Source organism: Lithobates pipiens, unplaced genomic scaffold, assembly GCF_037356315.1.
Source record: "Lithobates pipiens isolate NorthernLeopardFrog02 unplaced genomic scaffold, aLitPip1_a1.2 Scaffold_22, whole genome shotgun sequence".
NCBI classification, from domain to species: domain Eukaryota; kingdom Metazoa; phylum Chordata; class Amphibia; order Anura; family Ranidae; genus Lithobates; species Lithobates pipiens.
Window position 1 is genome coordinate 11,650,105 of NW_027507784.1, and position 15,655 is coordinate 11,665,759.

Below are 15,655 nucleotides of genomic sequence, written 5' to 3' on the forward strand. Positions count from 1 at the left end.
TAGTTTGTGTCTCTGCTCCTCCCACAATGGTGAGATTTCCCTGCAGTAGTTTGTGTCTCTGCCCCTCTCACAATGATGAGATTTCCTGCAGTAGTTATTGTTCCTGTCCCTCCCACAATGGTGAGATTTTCCTGCAGTAGTTTGTGTCTCTGCCCCTCCCACAATGGTGAGATTTCCTGCAGTAGTTTGTGTCTCTGCCCCTCCCACAATGGGGAGATTTCCTGCAGTAGTTTGTGTCTCTGCCCCTCCCACAATGGTGAGATTCCCTGCAGTAATTTCTGCCTCTGCCCCTCCCACAATGATGAGATTTCCTGCAGTAGTTTGTGTCTCTGCCCCTCCCACAATGGGGAGATTTCCCTGCAGTAGTTTGTGTCTCTGCCCCTCCCAAAATGGTGTTGATTCCCTTCAGTAGTTTGTGTCTCTGCCCCTCCCACAATAGGGACATTTCCTACAGTAGTTTATGTCTCTGCCCCTCCCACAATGGTGAGATTTCCCTGCAGTAGTTTGTGTCTCTGCCCCTCCCAAAATGGTGAGATTCCCTGCAGTAGTTTGTGTCTCTGCCCCTCCCACAATGATGAGATTTCCCTGCAGTAGTTTGTGTCTCTGCTCCTCCCACAATGGTGAGATTTCCCTGCAGTAGTTTGTGTCTCTGCCCCTCTCACAATAATGAGATTTCCTGCAGTAGTTTGTGTCTCCGCCCCTCCCACAATGGTGTTGATTTCCTGCAGTAGTTTGTGCCTCTGCCCCTCCCACAATGATGAGATTTTCTGCAGTAGTTTGTGTCTCTGCCCCTCCCACAATGGGGAGATTTCCTGCAGTAGTTTGTGTCTCTGCCCCTCCCACAATGGTGTTGATTTCCTCCAGTAGTTTGTATCTCTGCCCATCCCACAATGATGAGATTTCCTGCAGTAGTTTGTGTCTCCGCCCCTCTCACAATGGTGTTGATTTCCTGCAGTAGTTTGTATCTCTGCCCCTCCCACAATGATGAGATTTCCTGCAGTAGTTTGTGTCTCCGCCCCTCTCACAATGGTGTTGATTTCCTGCAGTAGTTTGTGTCTCTGCCCCTCCCACAATGATGAGATTTCCTGCAGTAGTGTGTGTCTCTGCCCCTCCCACAATGATGAGTTTTCCCTGCAGTAGTTTGTGTCTCTGCCCCTCCCACAATGGTGAGATTTCCCTGCAGTACTTTGTGTCTCTGCCCCTTCCACAATGATGAGATTTCCTGCAGTAGTTTGTGTCTCTGCCCCTCCCACAATGATGAGATTTCCTGCAGTAGTTTGTGTCTCTGCCCCTCCCACAATGGTGAGATTTCCTGCAGTAGTTTGTGTCTCTGCCCCTCCCACAATGATGAGATTTCCTGCAGTAGTTTGTGTCTCTGCCCCTCCCACAATGATGAGATTTCCTGCAGTAGTTTGTGTCTCTGCCCCTCCCACTATGATGAGATTTCCTGCAGTAGTTTTTGTCTCTGCCCTCCCACAATGGTGAGATTTCCGGCAGTAGTTTGTGTCTCTGCCCCTCCCACAATGATGAGATTTCCTGCAGTAGTTTGTGTCTCTGCCCCTCCCACAATGATGAGATTTCCCTGCAGTAGTTTGTGTCTCTGCTCCTCCCACAATGGTGAGATTTCCCTGCAGTAGTTTGTGTCTCTGCCCCTCCCACAATGGTGAGATTTCCTGCAGTAGTTTGTGTCTCTGCCCCTCCCACAATGGGGAGATTTCCTGCAGTAGTTTGTGTCTCTGCCCCTCCCACAATGATGAGATTTCCTGCAGTAGTTTGTGTTCCTGTCCCTCCCACAATGGTGAGATTTTCCTGCAGTAGTTTGTGTCTCTGCCCCTCCCACAATGGTGAGATTTCCTGCAGTAGTTTGTGTCTCTGCCCCTCCCACAATGGGGAGATTTCCTGCAGTAGTTTGTGTCTCTGCCCCTCCCACAATGGTGAGATTCCCTGCAGTAGTTTCTGCCTCTGCCCCTCCCACAAGGATGAGATTTCCTGCAGTTGTTTGTGTCTCTGCCCCTCCCACAATGGGGAGATTTCCTGCAGTAGTTTGTGTCTCTGCCCCTCCCACAATGGTGTTGATTTCCTCCAGTAGTTTGTGTCTCTGCCCCTCCCACAATAATGAGATTTCCTGCAGTAGTTTGTGTCTCCGCCCCTCCCACAATGGTATTGATTTCCTGCAGTAGTTTGTGCCTCTGCCCCTCCCACAATGATGAGATTTCCTGCAGTAGGTTGTGTCCCTGCCCCTCCCACAATGGGGAGATTTCCTGCAGTAGTTTGTGTCTCTGCCCCTCCCACAATGGTGTTGATTTCCTCCAGTAGTTTGTATCTCTGCCCCTCCCACAATGATGAGATTTCCTGCAGTAGTTTGTGTCTCCGCCCCTCACACAATGGTGTTGATTTCCTGCAGTAGTATGTGTCTCTGCCCCTCCCACAATGATGAGATTTCCTGCAGTAGTTTGTGTCTCTGCCCCTCCCACAATGATGAGATTTCCCTGCAGTAGTTTGTGTCTCTGCCCCTCCCACAATGGTGAGATTTCCCTTCAGTAGTTTGTGTCTCTGCCCCTCCCACAATGGTGAGATGTCGCTGCAGTAGTTTGTGTCTCTGCCCCTTCCCCAATGGTGAGATTCCCTGCAGTACTTTGTGTCTCTGCCCCTCCCACAATGATGAGATTTACCTGCAGTAGTTTGTGTCTCTGCTCCTCCCACAATGGTGAGATTCCCTGCAGTAGTTTGTGTCTCTGCCCCTCCCACAATAGGGACATTTCCTACAGTAGTTTATGTCCCTGCCCCTCCCACAATGGTGAGATTTCCCTTCAGTAGTTTGTGTCTCTGCCCCTCCCACAATGGTGAGATTTCCCTGCAGTAGTTTGTGTCTCTGCCCCTTCCCCAATGGTGAGATTCCCTGTGGTACTTTGTGTCTCTGCCCCTCCCACAATGATGAGATTTACCTGCAGTAGTTTGTGTCTCTGCTCCTCCCACAATGGTGAGATTCCCTGCAGTAGTTTGTGTCTCTGCCCCTCCCACAATAGGGACATTTCCTACAGTAGTTTATGTCTCTGCCCCTCCCACAATGGTGAGATTTCCCTGCAGTAGTTTGTGTCTCTGCCCCTCCCAAAATGGTGAGATTCCCTGCAGTAGTTTGTGTCTCTGCCCCTCCCACAATGATGAGATTTCCCTGCAGTAGTTTGTGTCTCTGCTCCTCCCACAATGGTGAGATTTCCCTGCAGTAGTTTGTGTCTCTGCCCCTCTCACAATGATGAGATTTCCTGCAGTAGTTATTGTTCCTGTCCCTCCCACAATGGTGAGATTTTCCTGCAGTAGTTTGTGTCTCTGCCCCTCCCACAATGGTGAGATTTCCTGCAGTAGTTTGTGTCTCTGCCCCTCCCACAATGGGGAGATTTCCTGCAGTAGTTTGTGTCTCTTCCCCTCCCACAATGGTGAGATTCCCTGCAGTAATTTCTGCCTCTGCCCCTCCCACAATGATGAGATTTCCTGCAGTAGTTTGTGTCTCTGCCCCTCCCACAATGGGGAGATTTCCCTGCAGTAGTTTGTGTCTCTGCCCCTCCCAAAATGGTGTTGATTCCCTTCAGTAGTTTGTGTCTCTGCCCCTCCCACAATAGGGACATTTCCTACAGTAGTTTATGTCTCTGCCCCTCCCACAATGGTGAGATTTCCCTGCAGTAGTTTGTGTCTCTGCCCCTCCCAAAATGGTGAGATTCCCTGCAGTAGTTTGTGTCTCTGCCCCTCCCACAATGATGAGATTTCCCTGCAGTAGTTTGTGTCTCTGCTCCTCCCACAATGGTGAGATTTCCCTGCAGTAGTTTGTGTCTCTGCCCCTTTCACAATAATGAGATTTCCTGCAGTAGTTTGTGTCTCCGCCCCTCCCACAATGGTGTTGATTTCCTGCAGTAGTTTGTGCCTCTGCCCCTCCCACAATGATGAGATTTTCTGCAGTAGTTTGTGTCTCTGCCCCTCCCACAATGGGGAGATTTCCTGCAGTAGTTTGTGTCTCTGCCCCTCCCACAATGGTGTTTATTTCCTCCAGTAGTTTGTATCTCTGCCCCTCCCACAATGATGAGATTTCCTGCAGTAGTTTGTGTCTCCGCCCCTCTCACAATGGTGTTGATTTCCTGCAGTAGTTTGTGTCTCTGCCCCTCCCACAATGATGAGATTTCCTGCAGTAGTGTGTGTCTCTGCCCCTCCCACAATGATGAGTTTTCCCTGCAGTAGTTTGTGTCTCTGCCCCTCCCACAATGGTGAGATTTCCCTGCAGTACTTTGTGTCTCTGCCCCTTCCACAATGATGAGATTTCCTGCAGTAGTTTGTGTCTCTGCCCCTCCCACAATGATGAGATTTCCTGCAGTAGTTTGTGTCTCTGCCCCTCCCACAATGGTGAGATTTCCTGCAGTAGTTTGTGTCTCTGCCCCTCCCACAATGATGAGATTTCCTGCAGTAGTTTGTGTCTCTGCCCCTCCCACAATGATGAGATTTCCTGCAGTAGTTTGTGTCTCTGCCCCTCCCACTATGATGAGATTTCCTGCAGTAGTTTGTGTCTCTGCCCCTCCAACAATGATGAGATTTCCTGCAGTAGTTTGTGTCTTTGCCCCTCCCACAATTATGAGATTTAATGCAGTAGTTTGTGTCCTTGTCCCTCCCACAATGGGAAGATTTCCCTGCAGTAGTTTGTGTCTCTGCCCCTCCCACAATGATGAGATTTTCTGCAGTAGTTTGTGTCTCTGCCCCTCCCACAATGGGGAGATTTCCTGCAGTAGTTTGTGTCTCTGCCCCTCCCACAATGGTGTTGATTTCCTCCAGTAGTTTGTATCTCTGCCCCTCCCACAATGATGAGATTTCCTGCAGTAGTTTGTGTCTCCGCCCCTCTCACAATGGTGTTGATTTCCTGCAGTAGTTTGTATCTCTGCCCCTCCCACAATGATGAGATTTCCTGCAGTAGTTTGTGTCTCCGCCCCTCTCACAATGGTGTTGATTTCCTGCAGTAGTTTGTGTCTCTGCCCCTCCCACAATGATGAGATTTCCTGCAGTAGTGTGTGTCTCTGCCCCTCCCACAATGATGAGTTTTCCCTGCAGTAGTTTGTGTCTCTGCCCCTCCCACAATGGTGAGATTTCCCTGCAGTACTTTGTGTCTCTGCCCCTTCCACAATGATGAGATTTCCTGCAGTAGTTTGTGTCTCTGCCCCTCCCACAATGATGAGATTTCCTGCAGTAGTTTGTGTCTCTGCCCCTCCCACAATGGTGAGATTTCCTGCAGTAGTTTGTGTCTCTGCCCCTCCCACAATGATGAGATTTCCTGCAGTAGTTTGTGTCTCTGCCCCTCCCACAATGATGAGATTTCCTGCAGTAGTTTGTGTCTCTGCCCCTCCCACTATGATGAGATTTCCTGCAGTAGTTTTTGTCTCTGCCCTCCCACAATGGTGAGATTTCCGGCAGTAGTTTGTGTCTCTGCCCCTCCCACAATGATGAGATTTCCTGCAGTAGTTTGTGTCTCTGCCCCTCCCACAATGATGAGATTTCCCTGCAGTAGTTTGTGTCTCTGCTCCTCCCACAATGGTGAGATTTCCCTGCAGTAGTTTGTGTCTCTGCCCCTCCCACAATGGTGAGATTTCCTGCAGTAGTTTGTGTCTCTGCCCCTCCCACAATGGGGAGATTTCCTGCAGTAGTTTGTGTCTCTGCCCCTCCCACAATGATGAGATTTCCTGCAGTAGTTTGTGTTCCTGTCCCTCCCACAATGGTGAGATTTTCCTGCAGTAGTTTGTGTCTCTGCCCCTCCCACAATGGTGAGATTTCCTGCAGTAGTTTGTGTCTCTGCCCCTCCCACAATGGGGAGATTTCCTGCAGTAGTTTGTGTCTCTGCCCCTCCCACAATGGTGAGATTCCCTGCAGTAGTTTCTGCCTCTGCCCCTCCCACAAGGATGAGATTTCCTGCAGTTGTTTGTGTCTCTGCCCCTCCCACAATGGGGAGATTTCCTGCAGTAGTTTGTGTCTCTGCCCCTCCCACAATGGTGTTGATTTCCTCCAGTAGTTTGTGTCTCTGCCCCTCCCACAATAATGAGATTTCCTGCAGTAGTTTGTGTCTCCGCCCCTCCCACAATGGTATTGATTTCCTGCAGTAGTTTGTGCCTCTGCCCCTCCCACAATGATGAGATTTCCTGCAGTAGGTTGTGTCCCTGCCCCTCCCACAATGGGGAGATTTCCTGCAGTAGTTTGTGTCTCTGCCCCTCCCACAATGGTGTTGATTTCCTCCAGTAGTTTGTATCTCTGCCCCTCCCACAATGATGAGATTTCCTGCAGTAGTTTGTGTCTCCGCCCCTCACACAATGGTGTTGATTTCCTGCAGTAGTATGTGTCTCTGCCCCTCCCACAATGATGAGATTTCCTGCAGTAGTTTGTGTCTCTGCCCCTCCCACAATGATGAGATTTCCCTGCAGTAGTTTGTGTCTCTGCCCCTCCCACAATGGTGAGATTTCCCTTCAGTAGTTTGTGTCTCTGCCCCTCCCACAATGGTGAGATGTCGCTGCAGTAGTTTGTGTCTCTGCCCCTTCCCCAATGGTGAGATTCCCTGCAGTACTTTGTGTCTCTGCCCCTCCCACAATGATGAGATTTACCTGCAGTAGTTTGTGTCTCTGCTCCTCCCACAATGGTGAGATTCCCTGCAGTAGTTTGTGTCTCTGCCCCTCCCACAATAGGGACATTTCCTACAGTAGTTTATGTCCCTGCCCCTCCCACAATGGTGAGATTTCCCTTCAGTAGTTTGTGTCTCTGCCCCTCCCACAATGGTGAGATTTCCCTGCAGTAGTTTGTGTCTCTGCCCCTTCCCCAATGGTGAGATTCCCTGTGGTACTTTGTGTCTCTGCCCCTCCCACAATGATGAGATTTACCTGCAGTAGTTTGTGTCTCTGCTCCTCCCACAATGGTGAGATTCCCTGCAGTAGTTTGTGTCTCTGCCCCTCCCACAATAGGGACATTTCCTACAGTAGTTTATGTCTCTGCCCCTCCCACAATGGTGAGATTTCCCTGCAGTAGTTTGTGTCTCTGCCCCTCCCAAAATGGTGAGATTCCCTGCAGTAGTTTGTGTCTCTGCCCCTCCCACAATGATGAGATTTCCCTGCAGTAGTTTGTGTCTCTGCTCCTCCCACAATGGTGAGATTTCCCTGCAGTAGTTTGTGTCTCTGCCCCTCTCACAATGATGAGATTTCCTGCAGTAGTTATTGTTCCTGTCCCTCCCACAATGGTGAGATTTTCCTGCAGTAGTTTGTGTCTCTGCCCCTCCCACAATGGTGAGATTTCCTGCAGTAGTTTGTGTCTCTGCCCCTCCCACAATGGGGAGATTTCCTGCAGTAGTTTGTGTCTCTGCCCCTCCCACAATGGTGAGATTCCCTGCAGTAATTTCTGCCTCTGCCCCTCCCACAATGATGAGATTTCCTGCAGTAGTTTGTGTCTCTGCCCCTCCCACAATGGGGAGATTTCCCTGCAGTAGTTTGTGTCTCTGCCCCTCCCAAAATGGTGTTGATTCCCTTCAGTAGTTTGTGTCTCTGCCCCTCCCACAATAGGGACATTTCCTACAGTAGTTTATGTCTCTGCCCCTCCCACAATGGTGAGATTTCCCTGCAGTAGTTTGTGTCTCTGCCCCTCCCAAAATGGTGAGATTCCCTGCAGTAGTTTGTGTCTCTGCCCCTCCCACAATGATGAGATTTCCCTGCAGTAGTTTGTGTCTCTGCTCCTCCCACAATGGTGAGATTTCCCTGCAGTAGTTTGTGTCTCTGCCCCTTTCACAATAATGAGATTTCCTGCAGTAGTTTGTGTCTCCGCCCCTCCCACAATGGTGTTGATTTCCTGCAGTAGTTTGTGCCTCTGCCCCTCCCACAATGATGAGATTTTCTGCAGTAGTTTGTGTCTCTGCCCCTCCCACAATGGGGAGATTTCCTGCAGTAGTTTGTGTCTCTGCCCCTCCCACAATGGTGTTGATTTCCTCCAGTAGTTTGTATCTCTGCCCCTCCCACAATGATGAGATTTCCTGCAGTAGTTTGTGTCTCCGCCCCTCACACAATGGTGTTGATTTCCTGCAGTAGTATGTGTCTCTGCCCCTCCCACAATGATGAGATTTCCTGCAGTAGTTTGTGTCTCTGCCCCTCCCACAATGATGAGATTTCCCTGCAGTAGTTTGTGTCTCTGCCCCTCCCACAATGGTGAGATTTCCCTTCAGTAGTTTGTGTCTCTGCCCCTCCCACAATGGTGAGATGTCGCTGCAGTAGTTTGTGTCTCTGCCCCTTCCCCAATGGTGAGATTCCCTGCAGTACTTTGTGTCTCTGCCCCTCCCACAATGATGAGATTTACCTGCAGTAGTTTGTGTCTCTGCTCCTCCCACAATGGTGAGATTCCCTGCAGTAGTTTGTGTCTCTGCCCCTCCCACAATAGGGACATTTCCTACAGTAGTTTATGTCCCTGCCCCTCCCACAATGGTGAGATTTCCCTTCAGTAGTTTGTGTCTCTGCCCCTCCCACAATGGTGAGATTTCCCTGCAGTAGTTTGTGTCTCTGCCCCTTCCCCAATGGTGAGATTCCCTGTGGTACTTTGTGTCTCTGCCCCTCCCACAATGATGAGATTTACCTGCAGTAGTTTGTGTCTCTGCTCCTCCCACAATGGTGAGATTCCCTGCAGTAGTTTGTGTCTCTGCCCCTCCCACAATAGGGACATTTCCTACAGTAGTTTATGTCTCTGCCCCTCCCACAATGGTGAGATTTCCCTGCAGTAGTTTGTGTCTCTGCCCCTCCCAAAATGGTGAGATTCCCTGCAGTAGTTTGTGTCTCTGCCCCTCCCACAATGATGAGATTTCCCTGCAGTAGTTTGTGTCTCTGCTCCTCCCACAATGGTGAGATTTCCCTGCAGTAGTTTGTGTCTCTGCCCCTCTCACAATGATGAGATTTCCTGCAGTAGTTATTGTTCCTGTCCCTCCCACAATGGTGAGATTTTCCTGCAGTTGTTTGTGTCTCTGCCCCTCCCACAATGGTGAGATTTCCTGCAGTAGTTTGTGTCTCTGCCCCTCCCACAATGGGGAGATTTCCTGCAGTAGTTTGTGTCTCTGCCCCTCCCACAATGGTGAGATTCCCTGCAGTAATTTCTGCCTCTGCCCCTCCCACAATGATGAGATTTCCTGCAGTAGTTTGTGTCTCTGCCCCTCCCACAATGGGGAGATTTCCCTGCAGTAGTTTGTGTCTCTGCCCCTCCCAAAATGGTGTTGATTCCCTTCAGTAGTTTGTGTCTCTGCCCCTCCCACAATAGGGACATTTCCTACAGTAGTTTATGTCTCTGCCCCTCCCACAATGGTGAGATTTCCCTGCAGTAGTTTGTGTCTCTGCCCCTCCCAAAATGGTGAGATTCCCTGCAGTAGTTTGTGTCTCTGCCCCTCCCACAATGATGAGATTTCCCTGCAGTAGTTTGTGTCTCTGCTCCTCCCACAATGGTGAGATTTCCCTGCAGTAGTTTGTGTCTCTGCCCCTTTCACAATAATGAGATTTCCTGCAGTAGTTTGTGTCTCCGCCCCTCCCACAATGGTGTTGATTTCCTGCAGTAGTTTGTGCCTCTGCCCCTCCCACAATGATGAGATTTTCTGCAGTAGTTTGTGTCTCTGCCCCTCCCACAATGGGGAGATTTCCTGCAGTAGTTTGTGTCTCTGCCCCTCCCACAATGGTGTTTATTTCCTCCAGTAGTTTGTATCTCTGCCCCTCCCACAATGATGAGATTTCCTGCAGTAGTTTGTGTCTCCGCCCCTCTCACAATGGTGTTGATTTCCTGCAGTAGTTTGTGTCTCTGCCCCTCCCACAATGATGAGATTTCCTGCAGTAGTGTGTGTCTCTGCCCCTCCCACAATGATGAGTTTTCCCTGCAGTAGTTTGTGTCTCTGCCCCTCCCACAATGGTGAGATTTCCCTGCAGTACTTTGTGTCTCTGCCCCTTCCACAATGATGAGATTTCCTGCAGTAGTTTGTGTCTCTGCCCCTCCCACAATGATGAGATTTCCTGCAGTAGTTTGTGTCTCTGCCCCTCCCACAATGGTGAGATTTCCTGCAGTAGTTTGTGTCTCTGCCCCTCCCACAATGATGAGATTTCCTGCAGTAGTTTGTGTCTCTGCCCCTCCCACAATGATGAGATTTCCTGCAGTAGTTTGTGTCTCTGCCCCTCCCACTATGATGAGATTTCCTGCAGTAGTTTTTGTCTCTGCCCTCCCACAATGGTGAGATTTCCGGCAGTAGTTTGTGTCTCTGCCCCTCCCACAATGATGAGATTTCCTGCAGTAGTTTGTGTCTCTGCCCCTCCCACAATGATGAGATTTCTTGCAGTAGTTTGTGTCTCTGCCCCTCCCACTATGATGAGATTTCCTGCAGTAGTTTGTGTCTCTGCCCTCCCACAATGATGAGATTTCCCTGTAGTAGTTTGTGTCTCTGCCCCTCCCACAATGGTGAGATTTCCTGCAGTAGTTTGTGTCTCTGCCCTCCCACAATGGTGAGATTCCCTGCAGTAGTTTGTGTCTCTGCCCCTCCCACAATGATGAGATTTGCCTGCAGTAGTTTGTGTCTCTGCCCCTTCCACAATGGTGAGATTCCCTGCAGTAGTTTGTGTCTCTGCCCCTCCCACAATGGGGAGATTTTCCTGCAGTAGTTTGTGTCTCTGCCCCTCCCACAATGGTGTTGATTTCCTGCAGTAGTTTGTGTCTCTGCCCCTCCCACAATGGGGAGATTTCCTGCAGTAGTTTGTGTCTCTGCCCCTCCCACAATGGTGAGATTCCCTGCAGTAGTTTGTGTCTCTGCCCCTCCCACAATGGGGAGATTTCGCTGCAGTAGTTTGTGTCTCTGCCCCTCCCACAATGGTGTTGATTTCCTGCAGTAGTTTGTGTCTCTGTCCCTCCCACAATGGGGAGATTTCCTGCAGTAGTTTGTGTCTCTGCCCCTCCCACAATGGTGAGATTCCCTGCAGTAGTTTCTGCCTCTGCCCCTCCCACAATGATTAGATTTCCTGCAGTAGTTTGTGTCTCTGCCCCTCCCACAATGATCAGATTCCCTGCAGTAGTTTGTGTCTCCGCCCCTCCCACAATGGGGAGATTTCCCTGCAGTAGTTTGTGTCTCTGCCCCTCCCACAATGGTGTTGATTTCCTGCAGTAGTTTGTGTCTCTGCCCCTCCCACAATGGGGAGATTTCCTGCAGTAGTTTGTGTCTCTGCCCCTCCCACAATGGTGAGATTCCCTGCAGTAGTTTCTGCCTCTGCCCCTCCCACAATGATGAGATTTCATGCAGTAGTTTGTGTCTCTGCCCCTCCCACAATGATTAGATTTCCTGCAGTAGTTTGTGTCTCTGCCCCTCCCACAATGGTGTTGATTTCCTGCAGTAGTTTGTGTCTCTGTCCCTCCCACAATGGGGAGATTTCCTGCAGTAGTTTGTGTCTCTGCCCCTCCCACAATGGTGAGATTCCCTGCAGTAGTTTCTGCCTCTGCCCCTCCCACAATGATGAGATTTCCTGCAGTAGTTTGTGTCTCCGCCCCTCCCACTATGGGGAGATTTCCTGCAGTAGTTTCTGCCTCTGCCCCTCCCACAATGATTAGATTTCCTGCAGTAGTTTGTGTCTCTGCCCCTCCCACAATGATCAGATTCCCTGCAATAGTTTGTGTCTCTGCCCCTCCCACAATGGGGAGATTTCGCTGCCGTCGTTTCTGCCTCTGCCCCTCCCACAATGGGGAGATTTCCTGCAGTAGTTTGTGTCTCTGCCCCTCCCACAATGATCAGATTCCCTGCAGTAGTTTGTGCCTCTGCCCCTCCCACAATGATCAGATTTTCTGCAGTAGTTTGTGTCTCTGCCCCTCCCACAATGGGGAGATTTCCTGCAGTAGTTTGTGTCTCTGCCCCTCCCACAATGGGAAGATTGCCTGCAGTAGTTTGTGTCTCTGCTCTTCCAACTAAACTATAAAAAATGATGTCACCCTCCCAGGTGGAAACCACCCCCCATCCCCAGAGAATTTTCTTTTTTTTCCTTCAGTGGGTGCAGCAAATCAATGTAAAGAAACGTTTCGTTTTCCAAACATTTCTTCTTAAAGAGGAGCTCCGGGTTCCTTCAGAAAAAAAATGAAATTCAGCAGCTTCAAATATTGTACCCATTGACTTTAAATATTAAGAGACTTACCTGTCCCAGGGATCCAGCGGTGTCCTCACCCGAGCCAATTTCTAATGGGCAATCGGGTGTGTGTGCCGCCATCTTGTCTAAGGGTCTCCTACTGCACATGTGTGAGGCGTGCTGTGCTTTGTGAATGGCTGAAAAAGGGAGGGGGGTAGGAGGAGGAGGAGGGGGTCGTGGCGAACTGAACTGGAAGTGGGAGTGGGCATAACCAGGTACCCGCTCCCCCAAAAAGTGCCAAATGTGGCAGCGGAGGGGGATGGGAGGTAGACAATGCAAGCTTATCCTTTCGGGGGGAGCTTGGGTACACTCACATGTCATGTGAAATGGATGCCGTGAAAACTGCATCCAATTCACATATATGTGAACCCGGCCTTAACCCGATAGAACACATTTGAGATGAATTAGAGCGGAGGCTGCGAGCCAGGCCTTCTCTACCAACATCAGTGCCTGACCTCACAAATGGGCTTCTGGAAGAATGGTCAAACCTTCCCATAGACCAGCCTTTCTCAACCTTTTCAACACAAAGGAACCCTTGAAATAATTCTCCTGTCTCAGGGAACCCCTGCTAAAAATGAGAAATCTACAACTCGTGATACATTAGTGTGATGGTCAGTGGGAAGAATGGTCCTCACACCTGTGGTCATTGGGAAGAATTACCTCCTTACAGATAGTTAAAAAGATCAATGGTATCAATGGGAACTTATCTGAGAGGCAGAAATTGCCCAATGCTGAAGGAACCCGTACAACCTCTGGAGGAACCCTAAGGTTCCACGGAATCCTGGTTGAGAATCACCACTATCACTAATCACAAATCTTGGCGTAAAAATGGACTCCGAACTCAGTTTTGAGGCCCATATAAATCACCTATGTAAGACCTCTTTCTATCATCTCCAAACTTCGTCCCATTCTCTCCGTCTCAGATGCTGAAAAGCTGGTTTCACCTTTTTGTCTCCTCAAGACTGGACTACCGTAACGCCCTTCTCATTGGGATTCCTAGAAATAGTCTGCAGAGGCTTCAGTACCTCCAAAACTCTGCAGCTAGGATCCCGATAGGATCGGAAACATGAGCACGTTACCCCCATTCTCCACTCGCTCCACTGGCTTCCCGTCTCCACCAGGATTGAGTATAAGGTTTCTCTCCTCACGTACCAATGTATCCATGGACATGCCCCTCTCTATCTTAACCAGTTCCCGACCGGCGCACTCCGATGTACGTCGGCAGAATAGCACAGGCAGGCATATTGGCATACAGGTACATCCATTTTTATATGCCGCCCTGCCATCGCATACGCGCCAACGTGGGCATGCTCGTGCGCCGGTCGGGACCCCCGTGAGTCCGGTCGTGGGTCCCGTGGACTCAAACGCCGCTGGGATACCCACGATCGTCTCACGGGGAGGCTGAACGGGGAGATGCCGTTGTAAACAGCATCTCCCCATTCTGCCTAGCAACAAGTGACGCTGATCTCTGCTCTATGTGATAGGAGCCAAGATCAGTGTTCACTAACACAAAGCCCAGCCCCCCACAGGTAGTAACACACCCCTAGGACACACTTAACCCCTACACTGCCACCCACTGGTTAACCCCTTCACTGCCAGTGTCATTTACACAGGAATCACTGCATTTGTATAGCACTGATTGCTGTATAAATGACAATGGTCCCAAAAATGTGTCAGATGTGTCCGCCGCAATGTTGCAGTCACAATAAAAATCGCTGATCGCCGCCATTACTAGTAAAAAAAATATTAATAAAAATGCCATAAACTATCCCCTATTTTGTAAACGCTATAACTTTCGCGCAAACCAATCAATAATCGCTTATTGCGATTTTTTTTTACCAAAAATATGTAGAAGAATACGTATCGGCCTAAACTAAAGGGAAAAAAATGTTTTATATATATTTTTATGTTTTATAAATATATTTTTGGGGGATATTTATTATAACAAAAAGTAAAAAATAATGTGTTTTTTTTTTTCAAAATTGTATTTTTGTTTATAGCGCAAAAAATAAAAACCGCAGAGGTGATCAAATACCACCAAAAGAAATATTTGTGGGGAAAAAAAGGACGTCAATTTTGTTTGGGAGCCACGTCGCACGACCGCGCAATTGTCAGTTAAACCGACGCAGCGCCGAATCGCAAAAAGTGCTCTGGTCTTAAGCCAGCAAAATGGTCCGGGGGCTGAAAGTGGTTTTAAAGAACCTCTCAAACCACAAAACGCAACACGTCCCCCTCCGCTCCAATCACTCAAACCTTCTTCATATACCGAGAACTAGACTCAGGACAATGGGAGACGGGGGCCTTTTGTGCAGCTGCCCCGCGCCTGTGCAATTCCCTACCTGACACCTTGAGGGCGCCTAAATCTACTGACTGTTTTTAAAAAAAAAAGTCTTAAGACATTTCTTTTTATCAAAGCCCTTTGTCCATTTTAGTTTTGCATTTCATTATATAAATAGCTAATTTTTCTTTTTTTGTTTTAACCTGTAGCACTTTGAGATCTTTTGATGAAAAAGGCATTATAAATAAAATGTATTATTATTATTATTATTATTATTACTGATTTGTTGAGGCTGTGGACTTAATTCCATGAAGTCCCCATCATAGTACTAATAGAAGTTTATTAGTAAGATTTATTTGACTCACCGAGCTGAGCGAAGATCTCCCCCGTCTCGTGGCTGTTCATAGTGCCACATCCCCGATTATCCACCAGAATGATGTCCTCTGTGAGCTTGTAGGATATTCGGGACGTGGTCCGCCCAGCGTCGGAACTGTCTGCCCCGGCATGATTCACGTAGTCCCCGCCGTCCAAGACGTACTTACAGGTGTTGATAAAGGATGATTTCCCATGGCCCAAAAATCCAAAAAGCTGGAGGAGGATTCTTTTATAGCCATGCTTGGCTTTCTCCGAGTCTGTGAACCTAAAGCTCCTAATGATGGCTGTCAGGGCTTGGATATCCATGGCTGCTCATGGTGGAGCCTCCACTCTCGGGAAGGTTCTTCTGCACTCTGAGCTTCTTTACTTTGTTTGTTTCTGTTTTTTTTTTTTTTTTTTCTGAACTGTTGGACTTGTTTATAACCATCATTAAGTCTTATCTAGAATTGTTTTTTTTTTTTTTTTCTTTATGACTCTTGTTAAACTCAAGTGAGACTTATTATTCTTAGTTTTATTTCCTTGTGATGTAAATGACTACACTGGTGAATGATACAGAATAATAATGCCATTAAAAAACTAAACCAACCAGGTCTGGTCACCGTTTTTTTTTTTTTTTTCAGGTTACATCCCTTCTGTCAGGGCTCAAGTCCAGTTCTTTACCTGTTTTATGTGGTCCATCACCCATCTCTGTGATCCAGGTCTGGTTCCTTCGCTGTCTCATCAGGTCATGTTCTCACCTGTCTTATCTGGGTGCAGGGGTGGACTGGCAACTCATGGTGCCCCCGGGCAATAGGAGATTATGGGGCCCCCGGACAATAGATTGTTTTTT

The 15,655-nt window shown here is 48.8% G+C and overlaps 1 protein-coding gene across 1 annotated transcript in view; it reads right to left on the reverse strand.

Moving 5' to 3' along the window:
• The window catches only part of LOC144000372 (uncharacterized), a 55,110-nt gene extending 39,921 nt beyond the window's left edge, over positions 1-15,189 (reverse strand). Inside the window, exon 1 of the mRNA XM_077494172.1 lies at positions 14,817-15,189. Within this exon, the coding sequence (XP_077350298.1) occupies positions 14,817-15,132 (316 nt within the window). The 5' untranslated portion in view covers positions 15,133-15,189. The remainder of the gene's footprint in view (positions 1-14,816) is intronic.
• Between the last annotated feature and the right edge of the window lie 466 nt (positions 15,190-15,655).